The 17,917-nt window shown below is 39.3% G+C and overlaps 1 protein-coding gene across 1 annotated transcript in view; it reads right to left on the reverse strand.

The window, feature by feature from the left end:
• RAD21L1 (RAD21 cohesin complex component like 1) overlaps window positions 1-15,689 on the reverse strand; it is a 28,570-nt gene extending 12,881 nt beyond the window's left edge. Inside the window, exons 1-8 of the mRNA XM_023220596.2 lie at window positions 15,630-15,689; window positions 13,214-13,389; window positions 11,796-11,925; window positions 10,169-10,262; window positions 7,613-7,719; window positions 3,595-3,765; window positions 2,073-2,168; window positions 1,049-1,162 (exon numbers count right to left, since the gene is read on the reverse strand). Coding sequence (XP_023076364.1) covers window positions 1,049-1,162; window positions 2,073-2,168; window positions 3,595-3,765; window positions 7,613-7,719; window positions 10,169-10,262; window positions 11,796-11,925; window positions 13,214-13,357 — 856 coding nt within the window. The 5' untranslated portion in view covers window positions 13,358-13,389; window positions 15,630-15,689. The remainder of the gene's footprint in view (window positions 1-1,048; window positions 1,163-2,072; window positions 2,169-3,594; window positions 3,766-7,612; window positions 7,720-10,168; window positions 10,263-11,795; window positions 11,926-13,213; window positions 13,390-15,629) is intronic.
• Between the last annotated feature and the right edge of the window lie 2,228 nt (window positions 15,690-17,917).

The raw sequence follows: 17,917 nt of genomic DNA on the forward strand, positions 1-17,917 counted from the left end.
TAAACTGAAATTCACATCAATTATACTACCTACAAACTAGGATGTTTCTAAATGACCTAGTTATATTAGTTAGTTATATTAGTTATATTAGACTAGTAGTTATATTAGACTCATACTTACTACTTATCCCTAAAACATGATGTTTGAAGTTAAATGCTAGAAGTCATTGTGCCTCTCTTCTGACCCTTTTATTCTGCCTTATATTATATTCACTTGCATGATTATTTATCTTCCTAACTAGATTGTTTTCTAAGCTTCTTAAAAGCAAAAAGTGTGTGTCTTCTTTATTCCCATGCCCACCACAGAGTAATGGCTCAATACATTCCTAAACTGAACTTAGTTTAAAATTTTTCAGTTTCCCAAACTGGATAAATGGTTTGAACAGGACTGAATATAATGCAAGTGATACAGAGATACAGGACAAATGAGCCCCAGAGTGGAGCTTAATCCATCTGGGTTCTTGGCTTTGTCCAGGAAAAGAATTCAAGGGCAAGTCAGAGGTAGAAGAAAACAGCTTTACTGAATAGGCAGTGTTACAGCTCTGGTGGTATTACACCTCTAGCATCGTGACTGCTGCTACAGCACAGGGCTACCCAGTAGGCCCAGACTAGCAGCTCAGGGCAGTTTTGCAGTGATATTTATACCCACTTTTAATTTCATGCAGATTAAGGGGGCCGGTTTATGCGGAGAAGGAGTAGTAATCACTGGGTCATCGCCATGGAAAAGGGTGAATTCCCAGTGTTGCCATGGCAGCAGTAAATTGACATGGCACACTGGTGGGTGCGTCTGATTGAAAGCTCCCCCCACCCACCTTGTAACTAGTCATCATCTGGTCCGGCGTCCAACCCGCAATTCTAGAGTTGAGTCCCACTTCCTACCTCAAAAGGATCATCTAAAATTTCCTTCACGGTCTTCTCTTCTATTGTATTACAAGTGCTAGTACTAGATTGACTACCTCCTATAATATTTCAGTGATTATTCAAACATCTCAAAGTAAATAAGTTAACAGTGTATTAAAAATTAAAACAAAATGATAAATGCCTCTGACCTGAAATTTCAATTGGATCAAGGGTAAATCCTTCCTCTTCAGTTGATAATAATGTTGTTTCATTCATTTTTTCATTTTCAGGTACACATATACACTCTGGGTTATCTGGTTCAACTAATCAACATCCACATAAAAGAAATTGTAAAAAAAACAGTTAGGATGCAGGATAGAGGACTGTGTGAGAATTAAAGAAAAAGATAAACTAACTGAAGATTTATATTACCAACTGGAACATCTGAATTCTTAGAACCATTTATTTAATAGAGTTGAAGAAGCTTACAGATTGTATGGTCTGGGACCAATAGTATTCGAGTGAGTCAAGTATCATCATCCCCTTTTGCACATGAGACATCTAAGGGTGGGTTAAAGTCACGCAGATGTGAAAACAGTGGTGGCAACCACAGTAAATGACTGATAAAAATTTGACTATATGTCTGCTAAAAAAAATTGTATTCTGTTAAATACTTATCAGTTGACCCATAAAAAACCATAAGTAAAATTTTATTACTTAGCTCTTGGTATTTTCCGTTTCTACTATTGTTTTTAGAAAGCAAATATAACATCAAAAATTGTGGCTAATCAAAAATGGGGTTAATTGTACTTTTAATTCTTAAGAAAAATCAGACTAAAATACCTCAAATCATCTGAAGTACTTCCATATGAATTTCAAGTAGGGAAAATATCCTCAATTTATAATTTCTCTCAAATTGTATGTAGATTATCAAACCATACTAGTTAATAAATTTTCTTACTATGTACCATATGCTATTTTAATAATTCAAAAGCACAATATTTTGGCGGAGCACTCTCATGCTAAACCCAATCCTGGCTAAATACCCTTCAATGTACCTTTCTCAGAATCCAATTTCCTATTTTATATTGTCTACAGTCAGATTAACAGAGTCTGAAGGACATTGTTCTTTGTCTCTCACTATACTGTATTGCTACTTAAATTCAGAAGTTCTGAGGCTTAATTTAAACATTAGTACCCATTACTTTCTCATAAAGGAAAATTTCAACCTACCTGCTAAACTACTGGGAGGCTCAGGAGGCAGGGAAATTTCTCTGTTCAAATGCATGTCTTCTAACAGGATATTCTGATCATCTTGCAATAGATTGTCTTGAAAAACACAATGAATACTTTTTCATACACATGGGAATCTGTCATTTGTTCACTAAACATTTATTAATGTTACTTTATGCATTTCATTGTAAAGGAATAACTAGATTTTTAATGTAAACTAGAGAATTTTTAAAAATATTTGATAGGAACAGTCAATAAACAATCTTTAAAGCGTGCATTTCAGCTGGGCTCAGTGGCTCGCTCCTGTAATCCCAGCACTTTGGGAGGCTGAGGCAGGTGGATCACCTGAGATCAGGAGTTCGAGACCAGCCTGACCAACATGGTGAAACCCTGTCTCTACTAAAAATAGAAAAAAAAGTTAGCTAGGCGTTGTGGTAGGCACCTGTAATCCCAGCTACTCAGGAGGCTGAGGCAGGAAAATCACTTGAACCCACGTGGTGGAGGTTGCAGTGAGACGAGATGGTGCCATTGCACTCCAGCCTGGGTGACACAGCAAGGCTCCATCTCAATCATAATCATAATCATAATCATAAATAAAACATGTGCATTTGGACTTCTCAGTTTTTGTCTATCCGATTTCTATGACTATTTTATAATGTGAAATAGTCTATATTAAGAGTAAAACAGGCCAGGCGCGGTGGCTCACGCCTGTAATCCCAGCACTTTGGGAGGCCCAGGCGGGCCTGGGCCTCTACTGATCAGGCCTCTACTGATCAGGAGGTCAGGAGATCGAGACCATCCTGGCTAACACGGTGAAACCCCGTCTCTACTAAAAATACAAAAAATTAGCCGGGCGTGGTGGCGGGCGCCTGTAGTCCCAGCTACTCGGGAGGTTGAGGCAGGAGAATGGCGTGAACCCGGGAGGCGGAGCTTGCAGTGAGCCAAGATCGCATCACTGTACTCCAGCCTGGGCGACTGAGTGAGACTCCGTCTCAAAAAAAAAGAGTAAAACAAATAAAACTGATAAAATAAAGAAGGCAATAAATTGGTAGAAGGCCTTGAGGATAGGTAGAGGTATTTGATACAGTAAGTCATGGGGACCCAAGGCACTTAAGCAGATGAATACAAATATAAAATAATAATATAAAATTCTAGAAAAATACCTTAGCTGCCCCACAATGTATGCTAAAGAAAACAATGTTTTCCAGTACATAGTCTAGTATATTTTATAAGGAATATACTAACCTCACTCTCTTCCTTCCAAGAATTAGGAATTTGTAAAAATAAAAACAAGCAGTAGTTCATAACCTCTATAGAAAATATAGTTAAACAGATGGCTATTTACTTAGGCCTAGCCTAAATGTTTACACATGCCATAGACTTTGAAAACTTGTATAAAAAATGTATTGACCTACGTAACACAAAAACATATTTGAAATTTTACATTGATATAATAAATTTAATACATTGTAGTAATTTGATTAAAATAAATATTTTATTTCTACATGACCAGATAGCATACCAATCATTTCTCCTGCAGCTCCTTCATCTCCAAACCCATCTCCACTGTCATAGAACAGAGATCTTTCTCCAGTGAGGCTTCCAGAACTATGTTCAATTAAAGGACCACTGGAATTCAGTAATATGTTGTCATCAAAGAAGCTATGTCTTCTGAGAATTTCAGATTGCTCCCCTAAATAAATATATATCATTAATACTAATTCATAGAAACACAGAATTTTACAGTTAGAAGGAAATTCAGATATCATCTAGCATAATCCTATCATCCAACACCTCATTTTACAGATGAAGAGAATGGCTGAAAGACTTACTTGAATTATTCAGCTAAAGTCACTCAGTTAATCAGTAGAGACTGGATTTTTAGTCTAATGACCTTTCAAATACAATGGAAAAAAATGCCAAAATATTACATAAAGTTTATAGTTGTGATATAATTTAATAACTTCCTAAGGTAAAAGTACTATGGAAAATAATTTCTTCTATTTTAGGTAAGTAAGTTCTGCTTGACCAAGTATATTTCATAGTATTTCAAGGACAATTGCTTGTATTGTTCATGCATAGTGGAGGTTTGGAAAATAAGGAACATGTCAGTCATCTTAGGAAATGGAAACACAGGTAAAATATTAAAGAATGGGCTTACAACATTCATTCGATAGAAATCGAATATGCTAGGGGATAGTGACACAGGTCTGTAAAAAAAAAAAAAAAAACCCGTCAGCTAACAATAACTGAGTGTTTATAGTATGTATTATATTATGTAATAGAAGATACTATTATAATTCTCATTGCACAGATGAGGAAACACAGGCACAGAAAGGGTTTGTAACTTGCACACAGTCACACTATAATAAATGACAGAGTCAGGATCTGAATCCAGCTCTGATTCCAAAGCCTACATCCTGACAATCACAACACTACACTGATAGTTCCAGGGGACCAGAAGTCAGCTCTTCACCAGAAATCAGTTATTTCCCTCTCTTGGATTTGAATCTCTAGGTCCAGGAGTCTGAAATCCCAGAGGTCCAAGGTTAGTCTTCTCCTCCCTCTAACAACCCATGTTAGTGTTAGACAGTAAAGAAAATCATGAAGTATTACCCATATTGAAAATTCTTCTATAGACCTAAATCTTCTAGAATGGAAGAGCGGAAAAAAACAACTATCATGACAATGGATTAAAGAATTGCTCAGAAAAAAAGACTAAATTACTTTTTAAAAAACTAAGAATATATTCACATCATCCAGGTACAGCTTGATAGCTCCCAAAGGAAAAGCCAGTGTTGGTCAGAGAATAAGACTTATGAAGACACTATATTCTCAGCACTGAACATCACAAGAATCTCAGATTACACAAAATACATAAAAGAAATAATCATTGCCTTTGATCTTATATTATAATCCAGAATAAGATGGATTAATTTTAAATATTTCTTAGAGGACATTAGGTTTGAAGCAGTTTTTAAAAAAGAGAAAAATCACATATTGGTGAAGATTAAAGGAAGGAATAAGGGAAATAACCATATGATGTTGTCAGTTATATCCCAACTTTACAAATGGGGCAGTAAGGCTGAGAGAGGTTAGGCAATCTGCCCAATATCACACAGCAAATCAATAGAGAAAGTTCAGATTCAAACCCAAATCTATCCATTTACTAAGAACATGTTCTTCCCACCTTTTAAAATTGTAAAGGAAGATACAGAAATGTGAACAACTAAATTGTACTGGTTGGGTGGCAAGACACTAGACTTGCTAGACTAGAGCAAAAAGTCCACATTAAGAGTAAAATAAATAAAACTGATGAAATAAAGAAGGTGATAAATTGGCAGAGGCCTTGAGTATAAGTAGAGGTATATGATACGGTAAGTCACAGGGACCCAAGGCACTTAAGCAGAGGAATGTGATATATCGAAAATGGAATTTAAAGACAATTGCTCTTACAAAGGCATAAAAAATGTGGGAAGAGACTGGAGGAAGATTTGTAGGAGGGTATTGCAATACTCCAGGTCTTTGGTACTGGTGAACTATATCAGTGGCTAAGGAAATAGAAAAAAGATCTGAGACATTTCGGAATTAATGAACAAACAAACAACTCAGCACTAGTATGAAATTGACAAAAAGTATAGTTAAAAGTGATGCTGGCTGGGCATGGTGGGTCATGCCTGCAATCCCAGCACTTTGGGAGGCCGAAGAGGGTGGATCACCTGAGGCCAGGAGTTCAAAACCAGCCTGACCAATATGGTAAAACGCTGTCTCTACTAAAAACACAAAAATTAGCCGAGTGTGTTGGTACATGCCTGTAGTCCCAGCTACTCCAGAGGCTGAGGCAGGAGAATCACTTGAGCCTGGGAGGTGGAGGTTGCAGTGAGCCAAGATAGTGCCACTGCACTCCAGCCTGGGTGACAGAGTGAGACTCCATTAAAAAAGAAAAGAAAAAAAAAAAAAAAAAGGGATCCTAAAGTTTCAGGCCCAAATAAGAAGAGTAGGGGAATTTGTAAAGAGTGCCTTGGGAGTAGGGAATATGATTACCTCTTTGCCAGTGTGTTCCAATTCTGGGTCTGGGATTATACCCAGTAAGAGATCAGTGCTACTTAAAGTATAATCTGGGGACGGGTACTGGTCCACAAGAAATAAAATACGGAAATAAAAGTACATGTTCAGAAAGTTTTGCAGAAATTTGACAGAGCAATTTTATATATATTGACTCTAATAACAAAACTTGAGGCTTGTATTTTGATTTTTAATTTTTTAATTTTTCTAATAATTTATTTTATTGTATTTTACAAAGTAAAATATAATACAGATTGAAAATTGACAAAAATTAGAAAACTGGTCCTTCACCACAGGCTGAGAAACACAGCTACAGATATAGGAAGAGTTATGGAAGCAGAGTGAGGATGAGAAGCTGAGTTTGGAGATGTCACTCAAGCATTACTTTCTTGACTCCCCTTCCTGACCAAGATAGATACAGGCTATCTTTCTCCTATGCTCATTGTTTTGGGCACTATAGGAAATTCAAATATGAACGTTACACAGATTCTATCCTCGTGGAGTTTGTAGACCAAGACAAGAGGTGTATAAATATCATAAGACAGGGAGTAGTAGATGCCAGAAAAAAAGAGCAAATACTCTACAGTTAAATTACACCATATTGCTTCCATTTTAAAATACACTAGCCAGGCACAGTAGCTCATGCCTATAAACCCAACACTTTGGGAGGCTGAGGCAGGAGGATTGCTTGAGCCTAGAAGTTCAAGACCAGCCTGGGCAACATACGAAGACCCTGTCTTTACAAAAGAGTTTTAAAAAATTAGCTGAGTGTGGTGGTATGCACTTGCAGTCCCAGCTACTCAGGAGGCTGAGGCGGGAAGATAGTGAGCCCAGGTCAAGGCTGCAGTAAGCCATGATCATGCATTCCAACCTGGGCAATGAGAACAAAACCCTGTGTCAAAAATAAAAAAATTAAAAGTAAAGTACAATCGCCTTGCCCAAACAGAGTTTAACATCTTAAAAATCAGTTTATGTTTCACAATCAATATATACGTTTAGTGTGGTAGCGTTTCCTCTTCCTCACCCCCAGGCTGATTTAAAAGGCATTATTTTATAATTGATATTATCATATACCAGAAGAAATATATTTTGAAGGCATTTCATACAACATACATATAAAATCTTGTATGTATGTTGACCATCACAACTGTTTCTTTACGTGTCTCTCTCACACCCAGTATCTCCTTGAGGGAAGAAACTGCTTCTTTAAATTTTGGTACCGCCCTGTCTATTGATAGCACTGATACAGAGTAGGTATTCAGTAAATGGTTATACACTGAGAATAGAAGTATATCCTAAGACTGAGTCTTGGCATTGACATCTATACTAGGAAAAGGCAAGGAAAGATGTATTGGGAATTACATTTATGCATCAAAAGATTCATTCGATAGCTACGTCTACTGGCATTGTTTCAATACACAAATACAAATATCATTGATTATAATTTGTAATTTTGTGTTCTCAAATATTCTCACCAAAGCTCTCAGCTTGGAAAAGTAGATCGTTGTCAAAATTTTCTCTAAGAGTGATTTCTTCTGGTCTGCTTTGGTTCTGAGTAAAGTGTTCTGAAACATCAATAGCACTATGGAGAAATAAAAGGTTGAGAAAAACAGAACAGAAAACAATGATACTGTAAAAATATCATTGATATAGTGAAGAAACTAGAACAATTTTCATTTTCTCAATAGTATTACTCATAAACACTAGTTTATTATATATACATGTATATAAATAATCTCTAGGCTCCCAAATCCAATGGTCAATTTTCAGTCCCTTATCTTACTTGCACAAACAAACAACATTTGACTTAGATGTTGACTTTTGCTATGGCCTAAATGCTTGTGTCTTCCTCACCTCAAATGCATATGTTGAAATCTAATCTCCAATGCAGTGATATTAGGAGGTGGGAGCTGTGGCAGGTAATTAGGTCATGAGGGCAGATTCCCATGAATAAGATTAGTGCCTTTATAAAGAGGCCCCAGAAAGCTGCCTCAATCTTTCTACCATGTGAGAATACGGTGAGAAGGTTGCCATCTATGAATCAGGAAGTAGGCTATCACCAGACGATGAATCTGCTGGCAAGTTTATCTGGAATTTCTCAGTCTCCAGAATGATGATAACTAAATTTCTATTGTTAATAAGACACCCAGTTTATGGTATTTTGTTATAGCAGCCCAAACAGACTAAGACAACTCCCTTCCTCATGGAATACATTCTTCTCTTGGCCTCTGAGATATAACTGTTTCTCAATTTTCTTCCTACCTGCTCCTTTTCTGTTCCTAATATCCCAGACTAACTACTGGGAATTACCAAATACTCAGTCCTCAGATCCCTCTCTCTCTCTTTTTTTTAAAGGTATACTCACTACCTTGGGGATCTCTTAGAGTCCATGGTTGAAGTTCCATCTATACACTCACAACTTGCAAATTTATACATCCACATCAGACCTCTCTCCTGAATTTCAGACCCAGAGAGTCAACTACTTACCTACTCCCTTCAATATTGTCTTAGTCCATTCAGGCCACTATAATAAAATAACTTAGACTGGGTAACTTATAAACAACAGAAATTTATTGCTCACAGTCCTGGAGGATGGGAAGTCCAAGATCAAGGTGCCAGCAGATTTGGTGTCTGGTGAGGGCCTGTTCCTCATAGATGGTGTCTTTTTGCTGTGACCTCACACAGTGGAAGGGACAAGAAAATTCCTGCAGGTCTCTTTTATAAGGGAACTAATCTCACTTATGATGGTGGAGCCCTTATGATCTAATCACTTCTCTTATGACTTAATCACCTCTCTTATGACCTAATCACTTCCAACTCTTTTGCTGTTGTTGTTGTCCTAAAAGGTCATTGTGGCTTCAGAGCCCCACCTCTTAATATCATCACCTTGAAGGTTAGGTTTCAATATATGAATTTTAGAGGAACATATGCATTTAGACCACAACAGATGGGTAACAGTCATCCCAAAACTTATATACAAAATCTAGTTCACTTCCTTCTCTCTGCCCCCTTTAAATCTGATTATCCTAATCTTATTGTTAACTCTGTTCTCATGCCAAACATCATATAGCACCCTTCATTTTCTCTTAAAGCCATGTGCAATTCATCAGCAAATTCTCCTGGCTTTGCCTTCCAGATATATCTGTAAGTTGACTGCTACCACCTGAGTGAGATGAAAACTGAGAACTGATCATAGACACTATATTCTCTTATCTGGACTTCTTACTACAATAACTTTCTCACGGGCTCTCTGATTCCTCCCTTTCCTCTTAGAGTAAGTAGCCAGAGAGATGATGTTGAAATCAAGTCAGATCCCGTCACTCGTCTATTCAAAACCTTCCCGTGCTCCCTGGGTAAAATAAAAGTCCCACTGTAGTGTATCACACCCTACATCATCTGTGTCTCCTGCTACCTCTCTGACTTCATCTCCTACCACTCAGCCCCTCATTTACTCCACTAGAGTCTACTTCCCTCCTTGCTGGTCCTTGAAAATGTCCAGTGTGTTCTGCTTTACGGCCTTTCTACTTGCTCTTCCTAGAATATTCTTTCCCCACATTACTGATTTGTTCCTTTACCTCCTTCAGATTTCTGTTCTTACCTTTTCAGAAAAGTCTTTCCTGTCTTACTGTTTATTTATTTCATTTTCTATTTCTCTTCACAATGGTGATCATCTCCTGACGTACACTTATTTGTTTATTATCCACCCCAACTAAAATTTAAGATCCATGAGGCCAGCAGCTATGTTTAATTCACTGCTATCTCCTCAGTGCCTTGAACAGTTTCCAGCATATGGAGGGCACCCAGTTAATATTTACTGAATGAATAGATGAAATATACTGTCAATATTGCCAACTATATTCAATATAATGACACACTTTTGTTGTACTTTGGGATTTTATAACAAATATAAGTCTTTATCAATCACATCTGTACTTGTTCAGTTGTTAACTACATTCCATTTGCCTCAATGAAATTTGAATATAAAAACAAAATATCAAGAAAATTAAATCGAAGGAAAATAAATATTTTACTTCATATTTTGGGTGTCAAAATCATGAAATTCTTCTGGCAATGTGATAGCATTGTAAGATGCTTCAAAATTCTCTTTTGGAAGGTCAACCAGTCCTGAAAAGAATAAAAAATCACACTCAATAAGCAGCAATGCTATATAAAATAAAGAACTCCCAACTAACTCCATATTCTTTTACTGGACTACTGCATATTCTAACTAGTTTTCCTCCATCTACTCCTACCCTTTTGTAGTCCATTATTTATAAAGCAGACAGAGTAATATTTCAAAAAACTAATCAGATTAGATGTCTCTAAAACTTATAATGACTTAGTGACTTCTCCAGTGCATTTAATAAAATCAAAATTTCAAACTGGAGCCTCTGTAGCTCTACAAACCTATCAGGCATCATCTAATGACATTCACCATACTGACCATACTAGCCTTTTTGTTCCCTGAAAAAGTCAAGCATTTTTCCACCTGAAGACCTTTGCTCTTGCAGTTTCCTCTGCCTAGAATGTCATTCCCTCAGGGACTTTTTACATGGCTGGGTAGTTCTCATTTTTTAAGTCTGAGCTTAAATTCTATCCTCTCAGAAAGACTTTTCCCAATTATTTTAACTAAAGCGAACTTCTCTGTTATTTTCTGTTGTAGCACTCTGTTTATTTTCCTTTATAGCACAATTACATTTGACAATTACTGTAATAAGTTTTTAAAATACTTAAATTATTTGATTTCCTCACCTGACTGAAAAGGATCTTATTTATCTTGTTTGTTTGTCTTTGTATCCCAGAGCCTAACATAGTGGTTGGTACAAAGTATGAAATCAATAAATATTTGTGGAATATGTAAAAAAAAAATGAACAAATGAATCATACTTGATATGAATATAAATCTACCTAGAGATTATACGAATATTTTAAATGAAGAAGATTAAAAAAAAATCTGTCAATCCTGATTCAACAAATATTGATTGAGGGAACGGTATGTGCAAGGCACTGAGACAGATACTATAAGAGATTCAGAAAATAGTTATGACAAAGACCTTGCCTTTAAGAAGCTTGAAGACTAGTGACAGAGGCAAGATCCATATAGCCATAATACAAGGTGGAAAATAAAAAATGTCTTCAAAGTGAAACAGATGCTACATAAATTTTGAAGGCATTATATTTATGACATATGTAAATCTCTGGCACTTTGGAATGCTTAGGAATTTTTGATATGTCATAAGTAGCATGCTGCTTGGAGTCTTGAGAATTCTGAAAACAATTACAATTACTGATATTTCTGTTTTGACAATCATACTATTTCTAATTTCTCTCATAAAGGCAAAAACAGACATGACAAACTAAATACCCATTAAAAACAGAATATCAGAGTTTCTTATGCAAGTGTAGTGGCTTTAAGTATATGTCTTACATAAATATGCAGGAACATTACAAGTTTTGGAAAGCATAACCTTTTCCTGCAGGCATACAAAAAGAGCAAGGAAATGAATACAATTTATCCTCAACCATGGAAACTTATATTCATTCAAAACTAAGTTTACATTCACCATACTCCCCTGAAGTATATTAAAAGAGCCCACCCCCAATTAAAATGCAAAAGGGAACCAAGAAGAGTGAGACAAATCAATATTACATGTATACCTGGGCGAAATGTCATCTTCATTTTAAGAAATGCTTCACTGCAATCTGCCAAAAGATATTTTGCCTTCCTGTTATAGATTCGAACAACTCCCAAAAGAAGGTGTCCTGAAGTTCGAAGTGCTATTTTCACCTTTCAATAATTTTTGAAGTATTAGAAGAGTAAAAATTAGGTTCATAAATCCTATTCTTTGAAAGTTACTTACATCATAAGATTTGGTTCTCTTAAAAAAGCAGATATTTTGTATTCTTATTTAAAGTAAATCACTTTTTACCTCACCTTGCAAAATGATTTTTTTATTCTTATTTAAGGGAATAAATCTAACATGGTATTTAAGTGAAGTATACTATTATTGGTATTATGAGAGGAATATAAACTCTGTAGTCAGAACTGGGTTCAGCTCTTGGTTCAGTTGCTGAGGCTGTCACTTAACCTTCTTGAACTTCAGTTTAATAAAAATGGCTATAATTTATTTTTTTTAATTATTATTATTTTGGAGATGGAGTCTCGCTCTGTTACCCAGGCTGCAATGCAGTGGCGCGATCTCGGCTCACTGCAACCTCCGCCTCCTGGGTTCAAGCAATTATCCTGCCTCAGCCTCCCTACAATTTATTACATACTTATTTTATGCCAGGCATTGTCCTAAGAGCTTTTCATACATTAACTTGTTTAATTTTGACAACAACCTCTATTTACAGAAGAAAAAACTGAGACTCTGATATTTTAAGTAGGATGCCCAAAGTAATATAATTATTAAGTGATAAAGCAATAATTAAATATAAATTTGACCAACTCAAAACATGCTAACCACAGTTCACAGAAGCTAAAAGAAGCCAACTTCATAGAGTTGTTGTAAAGATTAAATAGATTTATAGGCATAAACTCCAGTCCAGTGCCTAACACACCATAGACTTTCAATTTGTCCTTCTCTAAAGTTGAAAAATACTTAACTTATAACAATATTAAATACTGTAATGCAAATTCTAATCACTGTTTTAGTGTTTTATAATGAACATAGTACTTTACTGTTTATGACATATTTTCACATATTTTTGGATTTATAACCAGTCCTCTTTCTTTCTACCCTCCCCATTTTTCATTATTTTCTAAGAGATGCTTATTAAGTACCTACTATGTTTACTGTATTTTGTTAGTGAATAAGAAAGGAATATGAATATGAATAAAATATGGCCTTCATCCCTTAGGGTCCAATCTATCTATGATAGATATATGAAAAAGTTAATTACCAACAGAAACCAATACATTTGTTATAACCCTAAATGCTACAGGAATTAAAGGAAAGACCATTTGACAAGTAAAACTTCCTTGAAAATGTATTTCATGATATAAGTGTATCTTAATGCCTTTCCTCCTCCAAAGTCATGGTAAATACAAGCTATCATTTTAATCAGCAACATACCTTGGGTGAAAGAATTTTTTCAATGGTTATCTCTAGATTACATTCAAATACATGGGCCTTTGTGAGTTTCTTCTCCCAGTGAGCTGCAAGCCATATTTTGGCCAATGGCCCTCGTTTACTCATAAGCACATGTGTGTAGAACATGTTGCCTGTATTCCTCACTTGTATTTAACAAACTAGAGAGAACACGAAAAGATATTTAAAATTTTATTACAAAAACTTTTTATTGCTATTTTGTAAGAAAAATATTCATTAATTCTACAAAATAACATTCAGATTGTGTTCTAATCGAATTATTCAATATAAGTTATTCTCTTGTAAATAAGAGAAATTTATTTAGAATGTAAAATTATAACCTGATGACAAAGCTGTAGTAAATTGTGAACTACACCTCTACATCTGTCTTAAATGCATCCTGATTAATGATTTCTTCTTACACTTCAGTTATTTTATCCAAAAAAGGATTTGAGTTCTCTTCTTACTAACATGGTCAAATAAATAAAGGAGGAAGACTGAAAATACAAGATATGGAAATAGGAAAAAAACAAGAGTAGGAAAAGGCAGACAAAACCAAGAAAAGCTAATACAGGGCACGTCTTTTCTAAAACTTAAGAATTTAAGAAGTGTTGGATTATTGATTTATATGCAGGTGTGGAATTTCATTGCACTCTTCAAGATGCTCTGGTTTATTCAACAGTATTTTAATTTTTGAAGTTAAAATCATGGAATTCCAAAAAGTGGAGTGGAGTTTCCACTCCATAAAGTGGAAAAATGAAGAAAACAAGAAACTATAGGAAAATAATTAGAAGGCAAGGGAAGAAACAAGAATCAAATTTAAATGTTTTGAAATAAGAACAATAAAAGAAAATCTTCACTTAAAGAGAAGGAATTAATGCACATTTTTACAAACTGTACTATTCTTGGTAACACCGTAGGGCTCTATTACTAAGCTAAAGATGAGAAGGGATCTTACAGCACTTTGGTTGACTTCTAGGAAAGAATCAAATTATTGCTTACATATAAGTAAATGTACACTGCCACAATGGAAGCTTCTTTTTGCTTCTTTTCTACTTATTTCTACTTAAGAGAAAACTGAGCCAAGACAAACACAAAGTTGGCCACAGAACTAAAAACTTAGGTAAACTTCGATCAGTGTCCATTTGTACCGCAAGAATTCAATCATTATGCCCCAACTAAAGGTGACGCAATCCGCCAAACCATGTTCCCCTACGGGGCAGCTGGAAATTTTAATGTATATGGCTTGTGCCTTGCGTTGGTTCCACTGCTTTCCTTTTTAGTCTGTGTTTCGCTATCTCTGAATAAATTCCTATTTATCTTTTTAAATTGCTCCCAGTGGTGTGAGGTACTTTTAAAATGTACTTTTTGGCCTGGTGCAGTGGCTCACGCCTGTAATCCCAACATTTTGGGAGGCTGAGGTGGGCGGTTCACTTTGATGCCAGGAATTGGAGACCAGCCTGGCCAACATGGTGAAACCCCGTCTCTACTAAAAATACAAAAAGTAGCCAGGCATGGTGGCGGGCATTGTAATCCCAGCTACTTGGGAGGCTGAGATAGGAGAATCGCTTGAACCCGGGAGACGAGGCTGCAGCGAGCCGAGATCGCACTACTGCACTCCAGCCTGGGCGACAGAGGGAGACTCCTCAAAAAAATAAAACGTACTTTTTAAGTGATGGACTTCTTTAAAAAAAAAAAAAAAAAAAAAAAGCAGAAACCACAAATCCTGCGATTTACTATTCCTGAGACATTGATTTTCCCGAACACATATTACCTACCCTTTTTCCCCTCGCCACAAAATATGCACACACTCGCCCCCACCCCATCCCCCCACCACGTCCTGGAGGCTATTTCTATCTCTAGATTGAACTGACGTCGTGCAAAGTGGAGCTAACGGGATGGGGCCAATCCGTGGGAACCTGTCCCTGAAGGGCAGGGTGGCGGCTGTGGCGGGGAGGGAGGGAGGAAGGGGCCGGAAGGCGAGGACCCTGGGAAAGGGGAGTCGGGGGAGAGGAGAGTGGGGAGAGAGGGGTGAGCCAGAGAGGGCGAGACCCTTCGGGGGGTGAGGGAGGGGAAAGCAAAGTGCTGGGCAGGGAGGAGCTGACGGCCACCCTCAGGGGCAGGGGGACGCCAAAGGCTCCTCCACAGACGACTCCTCAGAATGCAGGGCCGGGTGCTCACAGAGGGAAACTGAGGCCACAGCGCCCATTTTCTTCCGCGTGCGGGCGAGGAGACCCCGGGTCGCGTCCCCAGCCCCAGCTGGGCTGCGGGGCGACGACCTTTCTTCCTCAGGCCGGACCCTCCCGGCTTGGCGCCGCGAGCTAACGGGACGGTGAGGCGCCGGGGCCGGGTGCGTGTGGGGATGTGGGTGGTGGCGGCTCCCATCTCCCAGCCCGCCTACAGCCCACGGGGTCCGGCCGGCCACTCAGGCTGCGCCCTACTTTCAAAGCCTGGTCTGAGGGGTGGCGCGCCAGAGCAGGGGGCTGCGAGGAGTGGGCAGGTCAGCGTTTCGGGTCCGTGGCTCCGGGTTCTTGGCGCCGCTGGGCGTCTGCAATGCGCGGCAGGCGCGGGGCGGGGCGTGGAGAAGGCGGGGCAATGGGCGACGGGTGGGACTACAGGGGATGGGGCGGGGCAGTGGGCGAGGGGCGGGGCATGCAGGGGATGGAGAGGGACGTACAGGGCATGTGGAGGGGCGTGGCGGGGGGGGTATGGAGGGGCGGGGCGGGGCAGCGGCTGAGGGACGGGCGGCAGGGGGCGGGGAGGGGCGGGGCTGAGGGACTGGGCGCGGCGGCTGCGGCAGCTGGGGGCTAGGACAGAGTTAGGGCAGTGCGCTAGACTGGAGCGGACCGGGACTGAGAGGGACGAGGGCGCGGGGCGTTGGTGGGGACAGTGGACGGGGCAGGAGGGATAGAGGCAGACAGTGAGTAAGGCGCACCGGTCCTAGCGCGCAGTCTCCGGCTTTGTCCTGGCGCTCGGACCCGAGACACCCGTGCAGGGGCATGACAGGGACGCGGCCTGGGCCCCATAGTCCTGTTGTGAAAGGTGATCCTTCTGGCTGATCTCTGAACATCCCTGATGCAGTCCAGTCTGTTCTCTTCCACTTACTAGCTGGAGGTCACTGGAGAAATTCTTTAATCCCTTGAACCTCAGATTTTCTCATCTGTAAAGTGAAAGTAATAAAAATACTTGTGCCGTAGGGTATTGTAAGAAATAAATAAAATGAACCATGTAAAGAGCCAAGCAATAATAAGTGCTCTACAAATATTAGCTATTATTATTATTATTAAAAAGATTATTCACATTGACCTGCCCTTTGGGGACAGCAAATATTTTCCAGCCTGGAATATCAGTTCTCAGTAGCCAAAGCCAAGTGCTAGAACCTGAGAAAAATCCTGCAAGAGTATCAGGATGCAAAGCTGGTTTCCTTTCTTGAGTTTGATAGTAAATGCTAATAAATCTTGGAGCAGCAATGCCATCCAATATAAGGTTATTGACAAGGTTCAGGCTCCTGGCTGGGCATTTTCATGGGTTTTCTCATTTACTTTTCAAGCAATCTCACAAGGCAGTTATTGGTTTTCCCTCTTTTGAATAAGGAAAGGGCTGGGGAAAAAAAATAGCAACCTGTCTAGGGTCACGTGGTTGGGAATTGTAGAGACAGCTTTCAAATTGAAGTTTAGCTCCCAATTTCTGACCTCAGGAAATGGGGTCACGGCAACCATTCAAGAGGATGTCTGGGAGACACCCTTGGTGCCACCCTCATGTCTACTTTAATGCCAACCCATCAGCAAGCCCATCACTCCACCTTCAAATATGACTTTAATCTATCCCTTCTCAAGATCTCCACCCACTCCACCCTAGTCTAAGCCACCTCTCTCCTGGAAAAGCTCCAACCTCCTGATCGGTCTCCTTCCTGTCACTTGCCTCCCTAAAGATCATCCTCTACACCAGGGGTTCCCAACCCCGGGTGGGAACAGGGCCGCATAGCAGGAGGTGAGCAGCGGGCAAGCGAACCTCACCGCCTGAGCTTGGCCTCCTGTCACATCAGCCTAGGCATTAGATTCTCACAGGAGCGCGAAACCTATTGTGAACTGCGCATGCGAGGGATCTAGGTTGCGCGCTCCTCAGGAGACTCTCATGATCCCCAGCCCACCCAGCTTGTGGAATAATTGTCTTTCACAGAACTGGTCCCTGGTGCCAAAAAGGTTGGAGACCGCTGCTCCACACTGAAGCCAGACGGGTCTTTGAAAAATATAGATCATGGACGGGTGTGGTGGCTCACGCCTGTAATCCCAGCACTTTCGGAGGCCAAGGCAGGCGGATCACCTGAGGCCAGGAGTTCCAGACAAGCCTGGCCAACATGGCGAAACTCCTTCTCCACTAAAAATACAAAAATTAGCCGGGAGTGGTGATGGGTGCGTGTAATCCCAGCTTGAACCGGGGAAGCAGAGATTGCAGTGAGCGGAGTATGGGCCACTCTACTCCAGCCTGGACAACAGAGAGACTGTCTCAAAATATAGATCAAATCCTATCAAGAGCTGTAGGGTCCAGCCCTACTTGACTTAACGGGTATTCTCCCCGTGTGCGGAGGCAAGAGACTGTAATAAATAAAGACACAAGACAAAGACATAAAGAGAAAACAGTTGGGCCTGGGGGACCACTTCCATCAAGATGCAGAGACCGGTAGTGGCC

This window comes from Piliocolobus tephrosceles, chromosome 20 (genome assembly GCF_002776525.5).
Source record: "Piliocolobus tephrosceles isolate RC106 chromosome 20, ASM277652v3, whole genome shotgun sequence".
Lineage (NCBI taxonomy): Eukaryota > Metazoa > Chordata > Mammalia > Primates > Cercopithecidae > Piliocolobus > Piliocolobus tephrosceles.